Raw genomic sequence first — 27,514 nt, forward strand, 5'->3', positions numbered from 1 at the left:
AGCCCCCACACCCTCCCCTCTCTCGGATTCTCTTTCCCTCCCCTCTTTGACTTGCGGCAAATAGAAAAACAGAAAAAGGAAGAAAGAAAAGAAAGAGAAAAGAAAGCAAGAAAGAAAGATTGCCCAAGATCTTCAAACCCTTATCCCATCCCATAAATTGAATTTTTTCCCTCCAAAATTTCCACCCATTAGGGATTTGATTATTTGTCTCAAACCAACACATATCAATTTTTGTTAAAACCCTAACAACCCTTACGATCCCAATTGTGTTTCCTTATCTTTCCTTCCAATTCCCATCTACCCATAGGTTCCCCCTAAAAAATGTTGGATTATTTGTTGGAAGATTTTGGGCAAACCCCAAATTTTAAGGAATTCATCTTAGAAACCTAACCCTAAAATCGAGTTCACATCAAAGGGGGCCACTCTTCAAACTGAATGTGTCTAAGACAAGATCAGACTCAGTGAAACAAGACCTCTAAATAATACCATAACCAACTAAATGAAGGACTCCAGAGGGGTGCAAATTGTCTGGTCAGAAAAAAGTACAGGAACCATCATCAATCAAGGGAAAAGATGGCCACAATTGTGAAAAGCCAAATTTGCTGAGACTTTCACAAGGCACAAGACAATCCAAGATAAGACTACAGGAGAAACTGTACGAATGAAATCATTGCCGAGGAGGCAGGAGTAAACAGACTCAATCCAAATGCTCTTCCTCCTAGCTGTAATCTTCCAAATTAGTCTGAGAATGGCAGCACCATTGACTCCTTGAATCCTTTTCAAACCAAGGCCTCCTTCAAAAGTAGGAAGGCAAACTGAGGACCAACTGATTGGGGAGAGGAACTTCAAGATTAAAGGTAACATGGACTAACTTGAGATGGCATAGCAAAGCAGTTTGCCTTTCCAAAGCACCTCCTACAAAAAAAAGCAATGCTGAGTGGTCAACCTGGAAGGAATCAAAGATTAGCGCAAATACTAATCTAAGGAGAAAGCCCAAAGAGAACCCAGATCTAACTACCCAATCATTCTGAACTACCTCAGGGACACCAACTAGGAGAGGAGAGCTTTGGCTTGGTTAACACAGAGATCCGATATGTTTTCGAACTGGTGCAACCGTGCAAACAGGATAGAATGAAATAAATGAGGGGGGGGGGGGGTTCATGGGGGACAGCTGGCTAAAGACTTTTTGATATCTTTTGTCATATATTTCCTAAGTTAGTTTCACCCTTTCTTTACCTTGTCAGGGACTTGGTTTGCTTAGTGCACAAGTCGTCGGAAATTCCCTGTTAGAGGCTGCCTCCAGTATTTATTTTTTTTGGTAATTCCAGAACTATGTACAGTTGTATGAGCCAAGAGCCATCCCCACACTTTTAACGAATGAAAATTTGCCTGCTTTGTGCAAATAGAATTGGCAAGATGCAACAATGTGAAATACCCTAAACTGAGACGAGTCCCTATCCTTTTCTGCTTCTTTTCTCCAAATGCTATCCATATCTGAGTTTTACTCTCTATCCATTTCAGACCAATGAAATCCTTGCCATAGATTCTGGTTTGTGCATTCATTCTCCATCAAAGAGTCCGAGTTCCTGTGAACGAAATTTCCTGGTGTTGTTTTCCAACCAATCAAACATCAGCACCCAAGAAAAGACAACTATTAGCTAAAGAGGCAACCCATGGCCCCTAGGCCTTTGGAGAAACAAAGAAGTTGGATACTTGGATTACCAAATATCTAATCTTTTCAATCTATGGGTTTATTGGTTTACTAATCTTTAGAAATAGAAGCGCCATATATGACAACACAGACAAAACCAACAAGGGGAAAAATGCATCTATGGTGTTTAGGAGTTTGCCCCATTATGGACGGGTTCTAGGCTTAGGTGGTTGAGTTTTTGGCCTCTCATCAGCCCTGTTTGTAATTTTCAATCTTCGTTGGCTGGTGCAGGCTTTTGGGGTCAGTCGTCACTCTATTCATCCAAACGCTCAAAGCGTTGGGAGCATTTGTGAGTCATGTCATCAAAGCCACTGGGTACCTCTCGGTTACCCTTAGAATGGTGGATTGGTCAGAGGCAACCACTTCCTCTACTAAAATTGTCTTCATTGATGATATGAAAAAATGATACATCCTTTATACAATGACTACAACTTAGAATTTTTTTGTTTTTTGGATAAATAAATACTTCACTAAACAAAAAGAAGAAGGAATGTACAAAGGGGGGGGGGACAAGCCAACCTTCAAGAGGAAGGCCGGATGGGGGAGCCTAGACCCTACAAGAAAACAATGAGTCTATTCCTTGGGGTGACATCGACAGGGGGATGGGGGATAGACTGAAGCCTAGAAGAGACATCAAAGTAGATGGCCCTCCAAATCATTTCCAAGGAGCGAGACTTGGAGGTCCATCTACTAAGGTTACACTTCCACCACAAGTGGTGGATGTTAGCACTGAATACTAGCTTGCCAACTCAGTCAAAAATAGAAGAGCCTAAGAAGGTTCTCAAGATCCAAGACCAATAATGAGCGAATCCGTAGGAACATCTCAAACAGGGCCAAATAGAGGCAATTGATTTCTCCTAAGGGGGTAGGCAAAGGGTAGGTGAAGAAAAGTTGCTCCAAGTCCTTTGAATCATTCTAGCAAAGGGTAGCTGGGATTGACAGGGATGTGGCGGCTAATAAGGAAGGCCTAGGTGGGAAGGCCAAGGTTGAGGGCTCTCCTAAAGGTGAGAGAGTGGCGGAGGATATGCCCTTTGAACCAAACTAAGGGGGCCCAAGGGGCAGGGGGAGAAGGAGGGCGGAAAAGGATCCAGGCCAAGGAGGTTGAGAAGGTGTTAGTGGGTGAAGGGTACCAAATTGTGAGGTCCTGGGGAATGTCTTGAACGGGGGCTGGGGAGGGAGCACTTATGTGAGACAGGGGGGGGGGGGGGGGCAAGAACCATCCAAAATGAAGCAAGAGAGGGGGCGGTGGATTTGGGGATGTGGGACTCATACACTATGTGGGGCCCCAAAAGGAGGTAGAGAATGCCCATCAGATGCCACGGGTCAAGCTAAAAGGATATGGAAGAACAAGTGGATAAATGGGTGGCGATAGTGGATAGCGCAAGTGGTCTCAAGAGGAAGAGTTTCCTCCAACCCATCGGGTAGTCTAGATGGAATTAGACTTGAGGAGATATGAATAAACCCACTTAATCAAAATGGAGTCATGCTTAGAAGCAATCTTCTAGATAAGTTTCAAAAGGCAAGCCACATTGACATCTTGGATGTAGTAGATCCCAAGGGACCCCTCGGACTTTGGCTGGCAAATATTCAACCAACTGATAGGCTGGAGCAATCAGGAGGATTCTCGGCCTTTTCAAATGAAGGCGCAAAAGAGAGCTTCCATACCACAACAACTAAGAAATTATGATGTAATTATCTGTGGTAAGCCCGAAAACCAGAATTTAAATCAGTTTCCTTCAACTGCATATGTGTGCGGATTTACGAACATCAGGAAAGCCATAGAAAGAGCACATCTTTCAAAATAACCATGAAAAAGCTCGCCTCAAATCTACTGACCAGAAAATAACAAGATTCCTTACCAATGATGGAAATTTCAAGTAAACTTGAACTGCAAACGTTTCCAAGTATTGCCGAACAGCTGGTAAATTATTTCTCTACAAGGAAAGAATAGGTTTGAAAATTATTTAAACTCCAAATGATTAAGAACAAGATGATAATCAAAGCAATCACAAGAACAATTCCAAGGAAAAAGTAAAATTAGAAACTCAAAGGGTATTATTTAAGGGCCTGTTTGGTTACATGAATCTAGAGATTTCAAATCTATGGATTCATGAATGCGAGATTCATATCCGTTTGGTTGTGAAAATCTATGGATTCATGAAATTTAGAAATTCATCTTTTTACACTAAAAATGTGAATCTATAGATTTATGGGTATGGGGTGAAATCCATAGATTTCATCCCTACTATAAAAGCACTAAACATTTGAGCATTCATAAAAATTACGTCGACCAACCAATTTTTCATAATGAAATTTCCACAAATTCAGGTTAACCAAACAGTTAATTTTATGAATTATGACTCCATAGATTTGAAATTTCTAGATATTTGAAATCTCCAGACTCGTGTAACTAAAAAGGCCCTAACAATATCTTTCTTCTGATACATCTTCACCATTCAATTTTATGCCATTCTAGTAAGCAAAAAGGTCAAAGTTTAAGCTGAATCTTCAGCCAGTTTCTCTAAATTTCAATATCATGCAGTCTATAAACAAACCAAGCTCATTATGCAACCCTGATTAGAAAGAGCAAGACTCAGGGATCCGCCAAATTTTGGACAAACTTAAATTGTATACAAGTTGGAGATTTCTAAACAGGCTTCAGATTAGGTTCAATAATGTTGGCACTTGGCAGTTCTCAATCTGGCTTGCATTTCAATCAGGACCAAATCAATGGGAGTTTCTATATACAAGCAAAAAGACAACCCACTAGTTAACTCTACATGGGAGCATGCAAATTAGATGTGGTTGTGTCAGAAATATGCATATCTTAAAAGCAACACAAGAAAATATGCAAGAAAGACTGATGATCATGGTATTTCTAGTTTGCTACCCAAGAAAGCCAAGAAGAGAATCATCAAAGTTCTTACATATAGGCATATGTGCAAGCTTGAAGTAACTTGTTGAACTATATCCTCATCAACAAATTTTGATAATATACAAATCATTTGCCAAGCACGGACTTTGCGCCTATGAACCTTAGAAGAGCAAACAATTATTAGCATCCTGGAACAAACACAAATTCAAAAACTGGACTAGAAAACTGAATAAGCAGAGATCAAATGATAGGAGTTACTCACCCCGCTATATTTTTTATATAATTCTTTTGCAAGATCTTTATCATTGACCTGCATTATGGATTAAATATACTTCATCAACTCAAGGATACTGCATCAAAAAAGTCAAGCTCAATAAAATAGGAGTTCTGAAAAGAATAAGAACCGTATATAAGAGTCATCCATATGTTTAGACAATTGATTAGTGAAACCATTACAGAAGCATGTTTATTTAAAACATAAACTGCACGAAGCTACAAATAAAAACAAAACCCTTATTTGCAGCCTCCAACTCCTTGTGATGATAAGCCATGCATGCACATCCATATTTAAGACATTCCATATGCCTATACAGTTTATGCATCATGTAAAAGTAAAACATAATATAGTGAGGATGTACATTCATGGAGCCACTTAAAGGGACAACCACATTGTCTATCAAGGCTTGAGAGACCTAGGAGACAAACATTTACAACAGTCAGAATATCTTCAGTATGCAAGCAAACTACTAAGGGTATAAGCATCTCCATTGGTTCTATAATGGTTCAAGGTCTCACGAGATCTCAGAAAATTGAAATCTAGAGACGAGATAGGCTGCAAAATCTGAAGACTCCAAAATCTCGGCTGAGATCTTGGTTCAAGTTCCTCTACAAATGAACTCTCACATCAAGTCGAGACAAGATCTCGCAGTTTCAACTCAACTCCTCTCGGTTCCTCTCAACCCCGGCTCTTCCCCTACTTGTTGTTTCTTGCTTTTTGGCTGGAATTTTGCCAGAAAATCACCAGATTTTCACCAACATTGCCTCAATATCCTAATAAGCTCATCTACAACAACTAATCAACAAGAATCAAGGGATTTTCAAGCTATTCTTCAAGGAAAGTGAATTTTCTTCTCCAAGTTCATTTCTTTTCAAATAATATGTTCTGGACTAGGTGTTTGAGTGTAGATTAAATGTATGTTGAATACCTTAGCCTAATCTACAATTTCATGGGAAAAAAATGTTTTTCTTGCTAGTATTTTATTTTAAAAATTTTTGAAACTAAAAAAAAATATATTTTGTAAAAAATTATTATTAAAATTTAAAAATAATGAAAATACTTATGTTTTGAAAATGACTGCAATATATGTTAGGCTTCATTGGGAGGGCTACAACCTCATAAAAGTCAAACTTTTTTTCATGATTTTGTAGCTATTTATTTTTGAATTGGAGATTTAAATTAAAATAAAAAATTACAAATAACATTTATATTTATGGAAAATTATCTTTTTTTTCTTCTAAATGATTCTTATGTCATATTTTTTCATGTTAGTACAAGCATGCTCATGTTTTACTATAAAGTGTGTGTTTCGTGTATTAAAAATTATTTTTATATTTTTTAACTATCCTAAAATAATTTTTCATTAGTTAAGTGTTTTAAGTTGTTAATATGCTAGTGTATTAGTGTAATAGTTTAGACTTGAATAAATTTGTGGTTGTGAATGGCATAGTAGTTTACTTGGATTATGTTTTTTTAACGCAAGTTTGTATTTGATGATATTATGAATGTATTTATGTTATTGATCACTTTAAATGGCTCAACATGGAGCTAGTAGTGGCACTGGTGCTTTTGACATAGCTTGGCAACATGGTGAGGCCCAAATTGCTGATAAAAAAAAGTTGAAATGCAAGTATTGTTTGAAGGTGCAAAATTCCGGGGGTGCCACAAGCATGGTGGGAGATCTCGCGAGATCTCGCGAGATATCTCGGTTTTTTCATAAACCGAGACGAGATCAAGGGCGAGATCTGCGAGATGGGATATCTCGCTCGAGATCTCGCCATATCTCGCTATATCTCGCCATATCTCGCCATATCTCGCCCCAAATCTCGCCATATCTCTTGAACTCTCAATTTTTACCAAATTTTTTGTAGATTTCAGCCAAAGTTTCACTTGCAACTACTCTTAGCACATCTACAACATCAAAGAAAACTCAATCATCCTCACGCTTATGAACTATCGTTAATGACTTATATAAAACTTTAACGGTTGTATACTTTATCATTCTATTCTTGAAAGTTAAGATTGTAATACTCATATGAATGTTATCTGATGACATTTAAGTTAGAGATGATACACATGATTCATTTATATGCCTAAGGTTTTATATACATGTTATATAACCGCATCTCAATCCTACAGCATTAATGGTTTATATATATGTTATATAACCGATCCAACACGATTCGGTCACAATATGGGTAGACTTTGAAATCATACTTAGGGCTGTTCTCACAAACCAAGGCCACTAGGTGTTCAAAAGGCATCAAAAGGCTAAATACCAAGTTTTAGCCTAACTGGACCTAAAACCCACCGAGATGGGCTACCAAGTGCGCAAAAATGGCATATCTCGACCGAGATCTCGCCAAGATGGTCGAGATCTCGCTCGAGAGCGAGATCTCCCACCATGGCCACAAGATTGAAACAACACTTGGCAAGGGGATACAAGGATGTGCCCAAGTGTCTTAAAGTACCATATAAAGTTGTTATGTTTTGACCCAAATTCTTGTATCCGATTTGGAAGATGGACCCGCACCGACATATTTTGGTGGGCGGACCCGAGTGACCCGTTTGCGGAGATTTTGTGGTGGAAGTGGAGGGCTCGAGCCCACCATTGATCTTGGTCTATGGGGGGGGGGGGCTCCGTCCCAATGGTACGGTACGACCAGACCTGATGGGTCGACCTATTTGCCCGATTAGAGTCTATATATATGTATCTTATGTCGGCCTACCACATTATTGAGATATTTGGATTTTCGATTAGGGTTTTGGGTGAGAGTTCTTGTAATGCCGTTTTTGGCAATTGGTTGTGTGATCTCCTTCTGTTCTTCTTCTACATAGTGAAAAACTTCTCCTTCTCCCATGGACATAGCATAACATATTGGTGTATGAACCACGTTAAATCTCTGTGCTTTTGTTTTGTTTCTATTTCAATTTTCTATTTTGTGGTGTTTGTTTTAACAAAAGTAAAACAAGCAATTGCTGCTAGCCTGAAAGCAGGGAGGCTGAAGAGGGGAGAGAAAGAAAGGCATCAAAGGAAGTTTGAAGAGGTAGTATTATAGAGGCTGTTTATGGATGTGGATGAGGAATCAAATGATGATGAGGATGCCAAAAAAAGTATGGGAGTAAAGTCACAAGTTGAGTGGAGACCAATGAAGGCTGCCTTTACTATTTGTAGTCACTCTTTACATTTTGAGAATGTGAGGCAATATGAGCAAGCTAGAGAAGCCGCTGCATCAGGCTCAACTGCTCCATCTACATTTCAAGAGGAAGGTGAAAAGAGGAAGACTAGACATAGGGAGGACCCAACATACAAGAGGGTGTCATCCCCGGGTCCTATACTTTAGTAAGACCCACCACCTTTAGGCAACAAAAGTTACAAAACTACTACCAACCAACCATTCCTCAAATGTTTGGTAATAGTAGGGAAGATCATGCTAGAGATGTAATCAGCAAGTTCATGTTCTACAATAACATTGCACCTAATGTAGCCCTGGGTCCCAATTACTGAGGGATGATTGTGCAACTATTAGGGCAGGTCCAAGGATGAAAGGACCCTCACCATGGGAATTGATGGATGTCTACTTGTCAAAGTAGAATTAAGGAACTAGAGGAGTACATCGATACCCTTAAGCCATATGGGGTCATTGTGATGGCTGATGGATGGATTGGACCTACTAGATAGTATATTATTAACTTCATGGTGAATTGTAATGGCAAAACTGTGTTTCTAAAGTTTATGGACACATTCAAGGAGGTGAAGGATGCAGATTACATCTACAAGTTGTTAAGGAAGGTGGTGCTAGAGGCCGGGGCAAGCCACTATCGAAGTTGTCACAGATAAAGGTGCAAATTATAAGCATGCTAGGGGGATGCTAATGACAAAGAAAAGCAGCATGATTCATCTCTTTTGGACATTGTGTGCGGCCCATTCCATTGATTTGACATTGAAGGACTTGACAAGAGAAAGTCCATGAGAAATGTGGTTGAAAGAGCAAGGCAAGTGACCAATAACCATGGGTATGCCCCGCAACTAATGAGGAGTAAGTGTGGTGGTGATCTAGTGAGGCCAGATGTAGATTTGACACCAATTATGTTGCATTGAAGAGGGGAGATAGAGATGATATTTACCAAAGAATCAAAATGGGGTGGATGAAGTGGAGAGGTGCGTTCAGGGTCTTGTGTGATCAACGTATTCCATTAAAGCTTAAAGGAAAATTCTATAGGACCTTCATTCGACCAGCTATGATGTATGGTGCAAAGTGTTAAGCTGTTAAAAAGAATCATGTAGATAAACTCAGTGTAGCAAAAATGAGGATGCTAAGATGGGTGAATGGCAAAACTAGGAAAGATAAGATAAAGAATGATCACATTAGGGTTGGTCTGGGAGTTGCTCCCATAAGTGATAAGTGATGAGAAAGTCATTTGAGGTGGCACGGCCAAGTTCAATGGAGGCCTATAAATGCCCTGTACAGAGAAGTGATATAATCCAAATTGAAGGAACTAGGAGAGCAAGGGGCAGACCTAAGATAACCTTAAGAGAAGAGGTGAGAAAGGATATGCATAGCTTAGGCATTGTATCTAGCATGGCCTCAAAACAGAACTGATTAAAGGGCAAGAATCCATGTAGTCGACCCCATTTAGTTGGGAAAAGGCTTATTGTTGTTGTTGTTGTGGTTGTTGAATTTTGGCCAATAGTGGTAGTTCTCATGTGCATATTTGCAAGTAAGGATTGGTTTGGGTGGCCGGGACTAACATGCCTGAACCAAGAATAGCCCAATAAACCATTTCTAATGCATGCTTCTGGAGGGACATGAACTGAATGGTGGGTATATTGGAGCCAATTGTGATGGTGGACATTGAGAAGAAGCTAACCTTCACCCACATATACGTTGTCATCCAATAACCAACATAAGGAGGAGATGGTCATTGCTGCCCCTAGAGCTTTAAAGTCCTACCTTAAGATCATTGATGAGAGATGGGAGAAGCATTTATACCATCCTTTGCACAAAGTTGATGAGTCACTTTCTGTTTTATACTTTAGAATGTTGATTGCATTAATTTAAACAACTAAGTCACTGACCAAGTTTATATTCCTTATCACCAGCTCACTATATTAAGCCAAGTACTAATACAAGTTTAACCTTGGGCTTGAGGTTGATTTGATGAATGCAATGCACGAGGTGGTAGAGAAGTTAGAGCCAAATCCCACCAACCAAGGGCCTCTTAATTTAGAGATGAGAAATTTATTTCATGGTTTCTTGACTTTATTCTTTCTTATATTGTACTTAAACTTTTACTAATTGAAAGATGAAGGATGAAAATGGATGAATAAATAAGGATTTTAGGGATGCAATTGGGAGTTTTGGCAAGGCTACTGCAATTGCAGCTAGGAACAAGGGAGACCTTAGTAAGTATATCTAATTCAACAAAGTATACAACCAAGTACCAGGATTTACTTACCAAGTATTCTAAAATTTTGTGATACAGTTAATTAGTGGGTGCTATATGGAACAAGCGCCCTACCTCTGAGAACGATTACCATTCAGGTGCTATCATAGACATGCTCATCCTCTAGTTGCGAGAGGAACAAGAACACCTCTCTCATCTAATAAGATGCGCAACAGATTGGTGAGTAAGAGACTTGAGTAGTTGGGGTATGCGGATTGCGGACAACATGAGATTGAGAACAAGCACATATGTGAAGATAAGGGAGACGTCTCTTTTTGAGCACTAATTGAGTTGGCCAATATTTTCAGTGAGGCAAAGGAGGAGGAGGAGGATGTCATATACTAGTGGGTTAGGGATTGAGGTGCACCTGATCTTGTAATTGTTCTGCCATGGGCCTAACTAAGGTGAAGGTCCATATGTCTTCAAATAAGGGTGTAGCCGTGTAGTGCATACACAAACAGCTACACAACTAGTTGTACCATTTGAGGAGCCACCTGGTCGACCTGCTACATCAAAGAAATCTAGTGGATTCTCTATAGAAAAAGATGATGATGCCCTTACTCAGTCTAAGAGTTAGAATCATAGAGGCAATGTTGGTGATGGTGTAGGTGGTAGTGTTGCAGGTGGAGAAGACCAGCGTAGTGGAAGCCAAAGGAGGATGTCACCAATCAGATTCACCAGTGAGACTCAATTTACTCATGCTACCCAAGATGCTGACCACAGTGCCCAGCCCATAACTTACAGGAGGCATGGCTGTGACTCACATTATAAGTGATATGAGCATGCATGATCTAGTAGAGTATGGGGAGTATTAGCATTGAGAAAAGTGGTATTGGTAGTTACCATTAGTACCATCAGGCATGGCAATCCTTGAACTATGTATACACTGATCACACCACGGGTTTCGGGTATAAGTGCCTACTCTATGTATGGAGAAGTGGAGGACATCATATTCCTCAGGAGTCAGGACCTTAACTTGAGAGAGTTTAGTTATGGGAGTGACAGTGGGATGTTGACATCTTCAGGAACCCATACCCACCTGTTAAACAGCCATCGGATTTTGGCTCTCAAGTCTCAACCACGCTATATTGAAGGTTACCCCAGGTTATTGCACCTTCAGTATGTAGATTACAACACATATTTGAGGCATACAGGGCATGCGGCATGCAGGAAGTTATACAACAACTTATTGAATTAGGAAGCCTTTTTAGACTACATTTAGAATAAGATTCAGGAGCAAATTGGGTGATACTCACCAGTTACCAGGTTTGAACTTTGAACACAACATAGACTTTGTCACTTATTTTGATTAACATATTACAACTTTGTAAGTATCTTATTTTTTTCACCGTAGCATTGAATATGGTAGTTTTTAATTCAATTTATAGGTTGCTAAATAATGGCAGATAATGATATTGCTTGGCAACACAGACTCCCCATAGAAGTAAGAAGATTGAGGATAACATGTACCAACTGCAGTAGAGTTCTCAATGAAGGTAAATTAAGGTTCAAGAGACACTTGGTTGGATACTATGTGGATATACTCAAGTGCCCCTCCACCCCTCCTCATGCAAGGGATGCTATTCTTGACAACTTGATGGAGTCAGCTGAATGATGTAGATGACCTAGGGTTGGTGGAGCAGGTGGAGGTGGAGCAGGAGTTGGAGGAGCTGCTTAGTCAAAAAACGGTTCAGCTGAAATCATGTATACACTTGTTTTTTCCCCAAATCTAAGGTCACATCTATGTGAAAGGCCTAAAATAGGTTAAATACCAAATTTCAACCCAACTAGAGCCCTAAAACCCAGCAAGCCCTCGAGGTCACTCGAGTTGAGTAGGGAATTTTTTACCAGATCTTGGCTAAGATCTCGCAAGATTTTAGTATTTTCGCTGGCCAAGGTTTGGGTCAAGACCGAGACTACTATAGAATAGATTAACAAACTGACATGGTATTAAACAAAGAAGATGGAGATAATAAAATGTTGTCTTATTTTGGTTTTATTAATTATTATAATTCATGTGTGTTTTTTCAGACAGTGATGATTTTTGAAGTCTGTTTGTGAAAGGCTAAAATGGAAAAATATGAAAGGTTATAAAGTAAAGTGAAGGGATTCATTTGTTAACACGGTTTAAGGTCTAGAAAGAATCTAGAAGCAACAAAAACAACCAGGATCACTCATTAAGCTGATAGAATCAATTCAAGAACATAATAGACGGAAAATAAGAGAGATTAATAGCTCAAATCCAACAAGAAGGTTAGGCCACAAATCTTGGTGCAGAGGATTATTTGATCCAATGAAGAAGCCAATAATCAGAAATTCAGAACTAAAAACAAGCAGTAAAGAAACCAAACAGTAACTAAAACCTCAGGTCTAAAATTTAAAAGCTATATATAAGCAAGATATTGTACACATGTGAAGAACAGTTGAATAGAGACTAGAGAGGGTAAGACTAATAGACAAGAAGGAAAACAGGAGAATATGATGAAACAAAAATCAGAAGATCAAGACATTCTAAAAGTCAGTAATTGACATGGATAGTGCATTCATTAGATGTATTTAAGTGAAACTCACATTAACTGCATCACTGCCTTCATACCTCTGATAAGCGGAGGCCAAAGGCCAGCCTTGATTCAACGAATGGGGAAGGAATGCTATGAATCACCCAGTATCACATAATGGAAATAGGATCAGCAAAAGAAAATTCTCCCATGTGTCCAGAAACCTCCGTCTAGTTGTCTACCCAGCTAATAAGTGTCTTAACCTACTGAAACACTCAATTATCCATCTCGTATATTAACTTCACTTTGATTTATAGGCTCATAATTTAGACTTGTATCAAGAAAAGTATTATGTATGAGTATGACCTCGAATAGCTGGTTGGAGGTCATGAATCCATGTGGCAACCCTATTTAGTCGGGTGGGATAGGGCTCTTTTATTGTTGTTGTTGTCATAAAGAAGAAAATAAAAGAACAAACCTATAATATTTCTAACTGTGGAAAATCTTAGAATCATATCATAATATTTTATTAGTATCTTTAATCTAAGTAGATTAGATTGTAATATTCTATTACAGGTATTTTTCTTATTGTATTTTCTATTCTAGGTAGATTACTCATTTATTGCAATCTTCTATTCTAGGTAGATTTCTCATTTATTGTAATCTTCTATTCTAGGTAGATTTCTCATTAATTGTAATCTTCTATTCTAGGTAGATTTCTTATTTATTCTAATCTTCTAGGTAGGATATTTTTTCCTATTCTGTAGATAGTAGTTGTATAGGATATCTTCCTATTCTGTAGATGGCACCTGTATAGCTTCTTTCCTATTTCATAGATAGCAGCTGTGTATATATTGATTGTAAAGTTCTGAATAATATACAGAAGAATAAAACACTTCAATTCCTATTTTGTCATGGTATCAGAGCCAACCAATTTTGGGATTGCTATCCAGCTTTTAGGCCTTCATTGCCTTTAATCTTTGGTGTTTCTGCCACAGAGAGATTATTCTTCCTTTGGCCTTTATCACCATTCTTTATTCAGCTATGTTCTGTTTTTTTTTCCCTTACCTGAAAAGCTGATTTTTTCTTTCTCCATCTTGTTTGTCGTTCTACTGCATCTTTGGTTACTGTTTCACATACTATTTTTAAGCACCTACAAAGAGTATGTCAGAACCAAGAGAGGTTACTTCGGGACTGCATTTGATCAGACAATCAAAAATCTGCAGAATGGAGAATTGCAGAATATTTAATCTGCCTACAGGCTCGATGGAAGAAATTATTTAAAATGGTCTAAACTCATTCGGACCATTCTAAAGGGCGAAGGAAAGATGAGCCACCTGATTGGAGATGGACCAAAACCAGGAGATCCAAAATATGAAGCATAGGATGAAGAAGATTTTATGATTATGGCATGGATGTGGAATTCTATGATTCCAGAAATCAGTGATACATGCAGGTTCTTGGCAACTGCCAAAGACATCTGGGAGGCTATCCAACAGACGTATTCTAAGGTGAGAGATGCGGCCCAAGTCTATGAGGTCAAGGTTAAAACAGTAGTAGCCAAACAAGGAAATAAAACAGTTACAAAATATGCCAACTAGCTGAAAGCTTTGTGGCAAGAGTTGGATCATTACCGAGTCATCAAGACGAAGTGCTCTGACGATGCTACAGTAGTAAAGCAGCAGTATATTGAGCAAGATAGAGTCTATGATTTTTTGGTAGGGTTAAATCCTGAGTTTGACCAAATAACGGCTCAGATTCTTGGAAAACCAGATGTGCCGTGTTTCAATGAAGTTGTAGTATTGGTTCGAGGGGAAGAGAGCAGAAGAGGACTGATGTTAGAGCCTACAAGTGTTGATAGTTCAGCAATGGTATCTCAAGGAGGAGAGCATTCAACTCCCACAACCGACAAGGCATTTGCTGCTGAAAGTGGAAAAACTGGGCAATCCAAACAGCAAAACAGAGACGGATCTATGGTGTACCTACTGCAAGAAAGCTCGTCCCACACGGGAAAGATTCTGGAAACTTCATGGTAAACCTCCTAGTCGAGAGTGGGGGCACAAGGGGCCCCACACACCCGGGACGCACGGCGAGACCGCGGGACGGGTTTGGCAGGGGCAAGGCTCGCCGGAGAGGCACGCCCCCATCGGGAAGATATTGGGGAAACCATGGGGAATGGGAATTTGTTGGGGTCAACATGCAACATCACAACCATCTACAACAACAAATTGAAGCATATTTGTAGTGATTCAAGCATATAAGGGACTTCAAGAAATGTAAGATTTTCCCCCAAAGATTTTTCAAATACAGGTCTACAATGATTGTATGAGTGTGATATAAATATATGTTGATGTTCAAGCTAGATCACACTTTCATGGAAAAAATTTAATTTTCTGTTATTAATTTTTTTGAATTTTCGTATTTAAAAAATATATTATCTAAAAATTAAAATTAAAGATTATAAATAAATACATGATATGAATGTGATTATTATTTATGTTAAACACATTGAGGGCTACAATCATGTATTAATATTTTGATTATCATGCTTGCTGTATTTTTTTATTTAAATAATTAAATAAAATAATTATGAAAAATAATATTTTATTAAAAAATTATCTGTTTTTTTTTAAATGATGCTTATATTATGTAGTTTATTTTAAAAATACAAACATGTCTTATTGAGCATTGTATATATGTTATCTTAGAACAAAGTGTGTGTTTTGTTGTTTTATAAATTATTTTTACATAAAATAATTATAAAAATAATATGTTATTAAAAATTTATCGTTTTTTAAATGATGCTCATATTATGTAGTTTATTTTAAAAAACTAACAGTTTGTTTGAGCAGTGATATATGTTATCTTAGAACAAAGTGTGTGTTTTGTTGTTTTATAAATTGTTTTTACATGTTTTATGTATCTAAAAATTATTAATGATTATTTGGGAATATTCATGATCAGTAGTATAGACTTAATGGTACATTTGAACTTAAATGGCAACAGTGGGAGTGGAGGTAGTGGGACTGGGACAGCTTGGCAACATGTGGATCAGGACAGAAGAAATCCGATGCAAGTATTGCTAGACTTTGAATGGTGGTTAACGATTAAAGCAACATTTGGTGGTGGTTATAAAGATGTGCAAGTGTCCCGGGGTTCCTATGAAGTCCAAAAAACAATTGAGCAACTTTAAGGGGAGGGAACAAAAAAGGAAGAGATGGCACAAAGCAAAGGGAATTTGAGGATATAGTGCTATGAGACCTACTCTTGATGTTGATGAGGAATCAGCGATGATGAAGAGAGGAGGGTTATGGGTGTTGAGTCACGAGCCGAATGGAGCAGATGAAGGCGCAATGGAAGCAGGCGGCCTACAGCGATAGTGTGAGGCAAATGAACAAACAAGGGGGAGCGGTGGTTGGGGTCGGGGGCATCCATGCCACCGACATAGTCGAGGCGGGGAGAGGACCGAAAGGAGGAGGAGGAAGACTACACATTATGATTCCACATTTGACAAGACCCCTCCCTCTCAACCAACAAGACATCATCAAGAAGCATTCCCATATGTTTCTGGAGGTAGAGAAGGCGGTAGGGAGGAGGAAGCTAGGTTATCAATCGGCAAATTCATGCCATAACAACATGCACCAATGTAGCCAAAACACCATACTATCGGGGATGATCAATGCAGTTGCTAGGGCGGTGTAAGGGTTAAAGGCCCAACAGCTTGGGAAGTAATGAATAAATATTTACCCGAGGTAAGCGGAGGTGGATGAATACATTGAATCATTAAAAGAACAATGGAGTACATATGGTGTTTCTGTGATGGTGATGGATGGACTGGTCCTACTAGACAGTCCATCATTAATTTCATGGTGAGCTGCAATGGAAAGACATCCTTCCTCAAGTCGGTGGATGCCTCGGATAAGATCAAAGATGCGACTACCCAAGCTTCTTAGGGAGGTGGTACTCGAGGTAGGGCCAAAGAATGTTGTCCAAATTGTCCTGAGATAATGGTGCAAACTTCAAAAAAGCTGGTGAAATGTTGATGAGGAAGAAGAGCAGCGGGATCCACCTCTTTTGGACACCATGTGCTGCTCATTCGATTGATCTTATGTTGAAGGACTTGGGGAAAAGAAAGTCAATCGATCTGTGGTTGAGAGGGCTAGAAGGGTAAGTAATTTTATTTATAACCATGGTTATGCTGTGAAGATGATGAGGAACCCTGTAAGGGTGATCTAGTCGGACTGGATTGACTAGATTCGCCACCACTATGTAGCTCGAAAAGCTTCAGAAGAAAGTGGTGGGTCTTGGCACATGTTTGCAAGTGAGGAGTGGTTTGGTTGGCGTGGATCTAGCCATCCTGATGCGATACTAGCCCAACAAACCATTGCTGATGATTCCTTTTGGAGGCAGCTGAATAGGACACGGGCATTATAGAGCCTATTGTGTTTGTTTTAAGGATGGTGGATTAGCCCACAATGCCCCACATATATGCTGCCCTCCAGAAATGAAAGAGTTGGTTAGAGCTGCTGCCCTAGCACCTTCAAACTGAGAGGATCATCGATAATAGATGGGAGATGCACTTGATGCATCCTTTGCACTTGGCTGGTGAGTCACTTTTAAGTCTTTAAGTTTTTGTTGTATACTTTAATTTAAATTCTTTATTTGTTATAACTTATAACTTATAATTTATAAACAAGTAAGTTAGTAAACAACCAAATCACTAAGTCATTAACCAAATTTTTTATTTCCACAATGCAAGCTTACTACCTCACCCAAAGTACCATTACGAGAATGATCGGGGCTTGATGTAAAGTTGATGACTGCGGTGCAAGAGGTGGTGGAGAAGCTTGTGTCAAATCCCATCATGCGAGGGACAATTAATGGAGGTGAGAACTTATTCAATTGTTTCTTCAACTTCTTGCATTAGTGCATTAGCCATTAAGCATATACATAATAGTATAATACAATAATTGAAGAATTGGTGTACGAGATCGGGGAGTTCGGGGATGCCTCGGGAGTTTTGGAAAGCCTTCTGCGGTTGCAATTAGGAAAAAACTGATCCTGGTAAATAGTTCACTACTCTATAAGTCATTAAGTCTATAAGTCTATAGACTATAAGTCTATAACTTTATAAATGATAATTGATAAGTTATATAAATATAAAGATTTGCTTGCCTAATGCATTCTTATTTTTGGTTATGCACTGGTGGTGGTTTTATATGGAATTAGTGCGCCAAATCTCGGGGACATAGCAATTAAAGTACTCTCCACGGAGACTTGCTCCTCCTCCTGGTTGCGCACCTTCTCGCTCATCCATAGTAAGGTACGGAACAAATTGGGGAGTAAGAGGCTCGAGAACTTGGTGTATGTGCATTACAACATGAGATTGAGAGTAGGGCACATACAAGATAATATAGATGACGACAATCGTGAACCGATTGAGTTGAGCGATATATTCCACGAGCCCCCGAGAAGATGAGGAAGATGATGTCATATATCGGTGGGTTAGGGATTGAGGTGGCCCAATCTTTGGATGGGCCAGAAGGGCAGCCCTGATCCTACCATTGCTGCTGCTTGTGGGCCCAGATGCTTGTGGCTGAGCACCTATCTTCGATGAGGGTCGGCTGCATGTAAGCGGCATCGGAAGGATCAGCTGTACCATTTGTGGAGCCACACGGTCGACTTCAAACAAGCGAGGTGACAACTAGTAGTGGGGATTCGGATGATGATGCCGATGATACCACTCATACCAGACGGCCAAGTGGCCCAAATCGGACATCGAGTTCGAGCGTGGAGGCGATCGGGCTGGTCGTGTTTACGGTGGAAGTTAGCGTCAACAAAGGGAGTCACGACTCACCTCCACCAGTCCGAGTCATCCGACACATGTGAGCCACGGTTCCCACTCTCCGACTTATAGTAGGAGTCGGAAGAGCGAGATCAAAGCAAGGGCGGGGGCAACCGAATGATGATGCGAGCATGCATGATCTTGAATTGAACATGGGAAGCATGAGCCCAGATCGAGTGATTCACAACAGCGAGAGCGCATCGGGGTACCAATACGGGGATCACGGCACCGGTCGGATTACGGTGGGTATTCTTCTTATGGAGGTCATACTATTCCTCAAGACCCTCACCGGAGAGTATGCATATGGGAGTGAAGGTGGGTTGTTAAATGAGTGGTTTAGAAACCCGTACCCAAATACTCAACAACTATATGAACAACAACAACAACAATGGCTCTTTCACCCACCCACGATTGACGGTTATCCGGACGCTATTCCTCCAGGATTCGACATGCAAACATATAATGATCATACAAACCGATATGTGACATACTTGATGATCAATTGACTTGGGAGTCATATGTGGCCACCGTTAGAATCAATTGATGCGGAATGTTGAGTGATACTCTTAGTTTTGTAACTTGTAAGTTGTAACTTGTAAGTTGTAAGTTGTAATCTTCTTAATTCTTATGGAGTTATGGTTGTAAAATTTTGAAGACATTTAAGTGTTTAACAATTTATTACTTTGAATCTTTGATAGTTTGAAGTTTGAACTTTGATCACTTGTTGACTTGATTCTTGAATACTTGATGTGTAATGTTATTATATATTTGTATTTGATACTTGATGGTTGATAAATGATAACTCATTAACTTGAAGTCTTGAATTACTTGATATCTTTACATAATTACATTACATGTTGTCTCCAACCTCAAGACTCAACTCATATCTATAATCTCTATTCTCTAAGACTCCAACTCATTACACGAATTTCGGTTTTACACATAGGGTCGACGTAGGAGACATAGTTAGGGTTATTTTCTCACAAATCTAAGGCCACCAATGTGTTCAAAAGGCCTTAAATAGGCTAAATACCAAGTTTCAGCCCAACCAGAGCCCTAAAACTCACCGAGATGGGCTACCGAGACTACCGCCAATTTTCTGGCATATCTCGACCGAGATCTCGCCATCTCGGTCGAGATCTCCCACCATGCCTGAAGCCACTAATAAAGAGGTTGCTAGCCTTAATCAGGACATAGAACGTGTAAAAACTCTTTTGAGCAACCTTAACAAAAAACCAGGTACATGTTCTCTTTCAAGCCCCTGGATCATAGATTCAGCTGCAACTGACCACATGACACTCACCAAATCTTTTCACCACATATTCCCTGTCCAAGTAGTAGGAAGATAGCTACTGCTGATGGCTCGTTAACTACTGTGGCTGGAACTGGAAATATTGAGCTCAACTCATCCCTCCACCTTGAAAAATGTCCTACATGTTCCTAGACTATCTACAAATCTCATTTCTATGAAGAAACTCACGGAAGATTTACATTGTAATGTAGTCTTTCACCATAGTCATTGTGTATTTTAGGACAAGGACTCGGGGAGGACGATTGGACATGCTAGAGAAAGGGATGGACTCTACTACCTTGAGGCACCAAGCCAATCACATGCTACTAATGGTAGTCCTTCTCAAAACCAATAAAAGAAAAATCTAGCTTTACCATCACAGACTTGGACATCCTTCCTTTAGGGTAATCAGTCTTTTGTTTCCTTCTTTGTTTCAAGGCATACATGTTGATGAGTTTCATTGTGATGTGTGTGAGCTTGCTAAACACAAGTGTGTACCACTTCCTTTAAGCAAGAAAAGAAGTTCCATCCCCTTTTATCTTATTCATAGTGATATTTGGGGTCCTTCTAGAGTTCCTAATATGTCTGGGGCTAGGTGGTTCATGTCATTCATTGATGATTGCACTCGTGTCTCATGGATTTTTCTACTCAAAAACAAATCCGACGTTAGTTGTGTTCTTCCCAACTTCCATTCCATGGTTAAAAACCAATTTGGAGTTAGTATAAAAAGATTTAGATCTGATAATGCCAGAGACTATTTCAATCAAATCCTAACTCCATTCTTTCAAAGGGAGGGAATTATATATGAGTCATCGTGCGTTGATACCCCACAACAAAACGGAGTAGCTGAATGGAAAAATGGCCACCTTCTTGATGTAACTAGAAGCTCCCTATTCCAATACAATGCGCCTAAGTCATTTTGGGGGGAAGCAGTCCTCACAGCAACTCATCTCCTAAATTGGCTACCTTCGAGAGTCTTAGGATTCAAGAGTCCAATGGATGTCCTTTCCCAATTCTACCCAAACCTACAAACGACAAATAACCTTGTTCCTCGAATTTTTGGGTGTGTCTCATTTGTTCATGTTCATGGACCACATCGGGGTAAATTAGATCCTAGAGCACTCAAGTGTTTATTTATAGGATATTCCTCCACTCAAAAGGGCTATAAGTGCTATCACCCTCCTTCAAAAAGGTTCTATGTTTCCATTGATGTCACTTTTCATGAACATAAGTCTTATATTTCCACATCTCATCTTCAGGGGGAGCATTCAATAATGGAAGATAAGCATGGGAATTCCTTACTTGACTTAGAGTTCACTCCCAAATACTTCACTATGTCACTTGAGTCAAACTGTGAACAACATGAACATATGTCAAACTTGTGTCAGACTCACCTGTGTCAAACTATGAACAACATGAACATATGTCAAACTTTGAAATGAAAGAGCCTATTTCTGATATTGAGCATGTGAGATTTGGCAAAGGAAATGTGTTCTCAAGGAAGAAGAATCTTGTTTTAGAATCAGTGCAAGTTCAAGACTCCAATCCAAATTCTGGAAATGAGGTACAAATGACTAATCCTTCACTACAAACCGAATCTGATGTGCCCACAAATAGTAATGAACTAGACCTTCCTATTGCCATTAGGAAAGGCACTAGAGAATGCACAATGAAACCCATGTACCCTCTTGCCCAAGTCTTGTCCTTCAAACATTTTTCCCCATCTCATAGAGCCTTTCTGGTAAGTTTAAACACCATTGCCATTCCTAACAACTTATCTGAGGCTTTATCCAATAAGGAGTGGAAGCAAGCTATGAATGTGAAGATGGAAGCATTAGAAAGCAATGGAACCTGTGAACTTGTAAGGTTACCAGAAGGAAGAAACCTGTGGGTGCAAATGGGTCTATACATTTAAGTATCGAGCAGATGGATCTTTAGAAAGGTACAAAGCAAGGTTGGTAGCCAAGGGCTACACCCAAACTTACGGGATTGACTACCTTGAAACATTTGCTCCAGTTACAAAAATGAATACTGTCAGAATCTTATTATCCTTGGCGGCAAATTATGGTTGGGACTTGCAACAGTTTGATGTTAAAAATGCATTTTTGCATGGTGAACTAAAGGAAGAAATTTACATGGAGGTTCCACTGGGTTATGAGAATGATTTAGTTGCTAATACTGTATGCAAGTTAAAAAAAGGCCTTATATGGACTCAAGCAGTCACTGCGGGCATGGTTTGGCAGATTTACTAAAGTCATGATTAGTATAGGTTACAAGCAAAGTCAAGGAGACCATACATTGTTCACCAAGCACTCATCATCAGGGGGAGTCACAGCACTACTTGTGTATGTTGATGACATAATAGTGACAGGAAATGAAGAAAAAGAGAAACAAAATTTGACTCAATGCTTGGCTAAGGAATTTGAGATCAAGGCTTTAGGAAGATTAAAATACTTCCTTGGCATTGAAGTTGCTCACTCTCAACAAGGCATTTTCATCTCTCAACAAAAGTATATCACTGATCTCCTTAAAGAAACAGGAATGGCCGCGTGTAAACCAGCAAGCACTCCAATAGATCCCAACAGTAAACTTGGGAATGTAGAAGAAGATGTTGTTGTGGACCGAGAGATGTATCAAAGACTAGTAGGAAGACTAATCTACTTGTCTCACACAAGGCCAGACATAGCATATGCAGTTAGTGTAATCAACCAATTCATGCACAGTCCAAAAGAAATTCACTTGCATGCAGCTCACCGTGTGCTACAATATTTAAAAGGGACGCCAGGGAGAGGTCTTTTATTTAGAAGGAATAAAGGAATGATACTAGAAGCATACACTGATGCTGATTATGCAAGGTCATCAGTAGATAGAAGGTCAACCACAGGATATTGCACCTTTCTTGGTGGCAATCTTGTGACATGGAGGAGCAAGAAGCAGAATGTTGTGGCCCGGTCAAGTGCAGAAGCCGAATTTCGTGCAATGGCTCAAGGAATATGTGAATTACTTTGGTTGAAGATTATCTTAGAAGACCTAAAGGTTGAATGGGGTGGACCAATGAGACTCTACTGTGACAACAAATCAGCAATCAGTATAGCACATAACCCTGTTCAACATGACCGAACCAAGCACATTGAGATTGACAAACACTTCATCAAAGAGAAGCTAGATAGCGGACTGATTTGTACGCCGTATGTGTCTACACATAGTCAACTTGCTGATGTACTTACTAAAGGATTGAGCAGCTCAGCCTTTCAAAAATGCATATCCAAGCTGGGAATGGAGAATGCCTATTCACCAGCTTGAGGGGGAGTGTGGAAAATCTTAGAATCATATCATAATATTTTATTATTATCTTTAATCTAAGTAGATCAGATTGTAATATTCTATTACAGGTATTTTTCTTATTGTATTTTTCTATTCTAGGTAGATTACTCATTTATTGCAATCTTCTATTCTAGGTAGATTTCTCATTTAATGTAATCTTCTATTCTAGGTAGATTTCTCATTTATTGTAATCTTCTATTCTAGGTAGATTTCTCATTTATTCTAATCTTCTACGTAGGATATTTTTTCCTATTCTGTAGATAGTAGCTGTATAGGATATCTTCTTATTCTGTAGATAGCACCTGTATAGCTTCTTTCCTATTTCATAGATAGCAGCTGTGTATATATTGATTGTAAAGTTCTGAATAATATACAGAAGAATAAAACACTTCAATTCCTATTTCGTCACTAACCACACTTCAATTTCAGCCCATTGGACAGCCACCTTCCCTTGTGGACTGTTTCGTTCCTGGAGGTTCTTGAAGAAGATTCTGCATCTACTTGTAGGCTCATTGTATGTGTAAATTATTAATGCATTTAATGGAGGTAATATGCTTTCCCTAGACCATTTGAGTCTATGGCTTTGGTGACATTGATAAATAAGATTAATATCTTTGTCAGAGAAAAACAGAAATAAGAGATGGAGAACAAAGGGAAAATCAAAGAAGGTGACACCCGCTACAGTGTTCCGTAATAGAATTATATAATTCAAAACAAAATCAAGAAACTGAAAAGATAAATACTTTAATGCCATTCCCATGTTCCATACCACAGAATCAAGGAGTTCCAAAAGAAACAGCTTCCCAGATTGAAATGCTGCGAACAATTCATCATTTCTTTTCAAAGGTCCCCGCACTGCAGCCATGTCTGCTAATTTGTAAAACAGAGTAGCTACAGACACACGTGCATATAACTCTGTGTTGATAAACACCTGCAGATTCATATCTTAAATTCTTAATAGTGAGATTTTCTCATGTACCAATTAGAAAGATTAGAAAATACAGTAGCAAAAATGAGATAAATAAAATAAAAATATGATGAAATATCTACGCACACATGCAAATTTTGAGGTATATAGGTGCTTGAACCTAGTTTCGGTGTTAGACTCCAAGTAAGGTTTCAACCAGCTTCAGAAAATTTCTTTCGTCTATTTTGTCGAATTTCTAAGAGATCCAATAAAAGCAAAAGGATAAAGCTCAAAATTCATACTTCATGCCATAGTTATCCAGGTGCTTGAGGGTTCAAAAAGTAAGCAAACACCAACAAGGCAGCATGGCACCCAAGGCAACCAAGATGATTGGACACCTAGTGTTCTGGCTGTAGCCATGATGTTGCCCTGATAACTATGGTTTTCCAGGTGTACTACTCATGGTTCTAAATTCTAATTCTTCTCCACATTCCTAATTTTTTTTCCTATCTCACCTCCCTTCACTTTTTCATCGAGAAAAAGTTAAGAAGTCAAAAATATATGCGATTAAAAAGCAAGGATCAGAATCTTGGTTTCAAGGCCGGTTCGACCAGGCCAAAAACCGAGATATGGTGGTAAACTTGGAACTTCCCCTGCAAGTTTCGAAAGCAAGTTTCAGCCCTTTTTATGGTTTTTTCATCTGATTTCCTCCTTACTACCTATTTAAAGCTAATAAACACAATGGAACTGGTATTTTACTAAAAAAAAAAATCCAACAAAAATTTATCATTCAAGTACATTAACACAAGAGAGGTTCCGAGAAATAGAAACTTTGTAAAACTGAACACACAATCATAGATCGCAGTTCTAGAGTAAACATATATTAATCTCGTACCCATCAAAACCATTTGAGCCACCAACCAAGAAAAAATAAAAAAATGAGAAGTTTGGAACAAACCTTGCAAAAAAAACTACCAAAATACCCAAAGGAGGAGCAAATGGTGTGATGGAAGGCAGAGTGGCAGAAATTGGGTGAAAAATATGCTGAAAGCACAAAATATCAGCAAAAAAGGAGTTGGGGGGGGGGGTCGAAACAGCCTTGGAAAAAGCCACAAAAGCAGGTGAAACCGGTCAAAACCTGTGAAATCTTGCAGGTTTTGTCTCGGTTTTCCAAAAGACCAAGATTTCGACCGAGAATTCGCAAATTTCGGTCGAAATTTGTGCCATGAAAAAAAGTGACTTAGTCATTTGGTAATAATAGTGAGTCATTTTTAGTGCTTTGTCACTACAGATTTATATGGGTAGGTTTTGCACAAAGAACAAGTTGGTGAGCCACATCGGTCAATATTTGATACAAGAAAATGATTTGCTTACTTCAGTGAGCTCAGAATCTGGACTTCTAGCCAATAGTGAAACTTCTGTCTTTGCATCATGACTTTCGACTAACTCAGCTTCAAAATCCTCATCGAAGGCCACTGATCGAGGATATTGGGTTAAACGGAAATGGAAAAACAGTAATGGAGAGGTTGAAATACAACATCCAACCACACTGAAAAAAAGAAAGGTTGGAAAAGTGGAAAGATACAATACCTGATCCATATAGTGATAGCAACTTCAGCTCTTTGATGTAGTACTTTATTATTCTGGGATTTAAAAGCCACAATCCTGTCAAGTGTAAGGCAGCAAGACGAATAGTACGAGGACTCTTAATGCCTTCATCAAGGATTTTTTCAATAAACTGCATGGCAAAAATTATAACATTAGTGGAGCCACACAAGAAAAAGGATCTGGAAAGAGAAAAGAAAAATAATTCCAGGCAACATACAGCAGAAAGAAGATGAAATGCATGACATAAAGCCGCTAACAGTTTCACACTAACCCACCTCATAAAATTCAAGAAGTAAATGTAAAACATAAAGATCAATAAAATCACAAGATAAAAGAATTTAAGTTAAGATGCCAAGAAGTTAACTAAAACAAAAACCAAGATCTTTATAAGTAGCAAACCTACAAAATTAACAGTGGTCTGGGTGTGGCTGCTGTACTTTTTGGTCTCTTTTTTTTTTTTTTAAATGTATATGGCAGGGGCTACCTGCAGGAGGATTATTCTTTTCCCCGAAGAAAGTGACCTGGTAACCACAAGGCTATTCTTATCCCTAAAAGCATTTTAATGAATGGCTTATTTCCCTAAAGAGTGGGACTTATCCTGGGGGTACTTTTTTAGTGAATAGCGATTTTTATTGGAGAACATGTTCAGGCTTGTAATAAACAACATTGCTTTCTCAAAGTTCATGACAGCATATGGATTCTATGCTAATGAGATGACTCAGAAGTCAGAACAACTGTAAACCTTCTATGATAAAGAATATTTCATAGAAATTGCAAATGAGGTTGAAACGCTATGTTTAGATTCATGTTCACAAAGAAGTCATCATATAAGAACAAAATCCAGGATAAAAATGACAGATCCTAGAGTACAATCAGACTCACCCACTTCAAAGGACCTTGAACCTTGTCAGCTGTTTCATGCATGCTCTGATCACTGACCAGGGAAGTATGTAAAACAGAAGACAGAAGTGCAGCAATAGGTGCAACTCTACGCTTGTTGCAGCTAACATGTAAAATCCATGAAGATTGTACCAACTGCCACATCATCTGCTATGAAAATTTCAACCATGAATAATTTGTTAATTTTTTAAGGATGATCATTCATAAAGCAGCCACCATAATGTCATAGCTTAAAATACCACAGAGATGAAAAGTAAAAAGCACAGTCCATAAGAGTTTGTAGTTGTTGTGATTTTTGTTTTCTTCTTCTTAAACCATTGTCATTTCCAAAAAGGAGTTTTATACCACCCCAAAATACTTTGCCTTTGACTTTAGCCCCAAGAAAAAATTTGTATCTACTTGAATCAGCACATTAGAGTTTCCACTACACAATGGGATAGTGACAACTGCCGTTGTCAATTTATAAGAAAACAACAAAGGAAATTAACATTACATGTCTTATGGCATCATTTTTTTTAGATGGATCTCAAGGCATAATGCTGTTGCATAAATATTTTCAAATGGATATCTAGAAAGTCAAAATTCTTTCTATTACAAAGATTGATCTGAAAAGAAGCTAGGCTTTCCGGATCACTAGCTCTGATGTATGGAAGAAAAGAATAATTGAATAGGTTGGGACATTATGGAATTCTAGCAGAAAAAATCAAATCATAAGTGAGGAACAGACATATTAGAGAAGTTGTGGGAGTTCCCCATGAATGACAAACTCAGATAATGTCATCTGAGGTGGTTTGGCCATGTAACGGAGGACTGAGGATGCCCCAGTAAGG

The 27,514-nt window shown here is 38.9% G+C and overlaps 1 protein-coding gene across 1 annotated transcript in view; it reads right to left on the reverse strand.

Annotated features, from left to right (window-relative positions):
- The window catches only part of LOC149013125 (tRNA/rRNA methyltransferase (SpoU) family protein), a 94,730-nt gene that overhangs the window by 18,726 nt on the left and 48,490 nt on the right, over positions 1-27,514 (reverse strand). The window contains exons 19-25 of the mRNA XM_089158767.1: positions 26,667-26,831; positions 25,767-25,914; positions 25,551-25,651; positions 24,039-24,200; positions 4,849-4,896; positions 4,639-4,746; positions 3,571-3,645 (exon numbers count right to left, since the gene is read on the reverse strand). Of these exons, the coding sequence (XP_089014893.1) occupies positions 3,571-3,645; positions 4,639-4,746; positions 4,849-4,896; positions 24,039-24,200; positions 25,551-25,651; positions 25,767-25,914; positions 26,667-26,831 (807 nt within the window). The remainder of the gene's footprint in view (positions 1-3,570; positions 3,646-4,638; positions 4,747-4,848; positions 4,897-24,038; positions 24,201-25,550; positions 25,652-25,766; positions 25,915-26,666; positions 26,832-27,514) is intronic.

Source organism: Hakea prostrata, chromosome 6 (assembly GCF_041222555.1).
Source record: "Hakea prostrata isolate BN-2017 chromosome 6, UWA_Hpros_2, whole genome shotgun sequence".
Classification (NCBI taxonomy): domain Eukaryota; kingdom Viridiplantae; phylum Streptophyta; class Magnoliopsida; order Proteales; family Proteaceae; genus Hakea; species Hakea prostrata.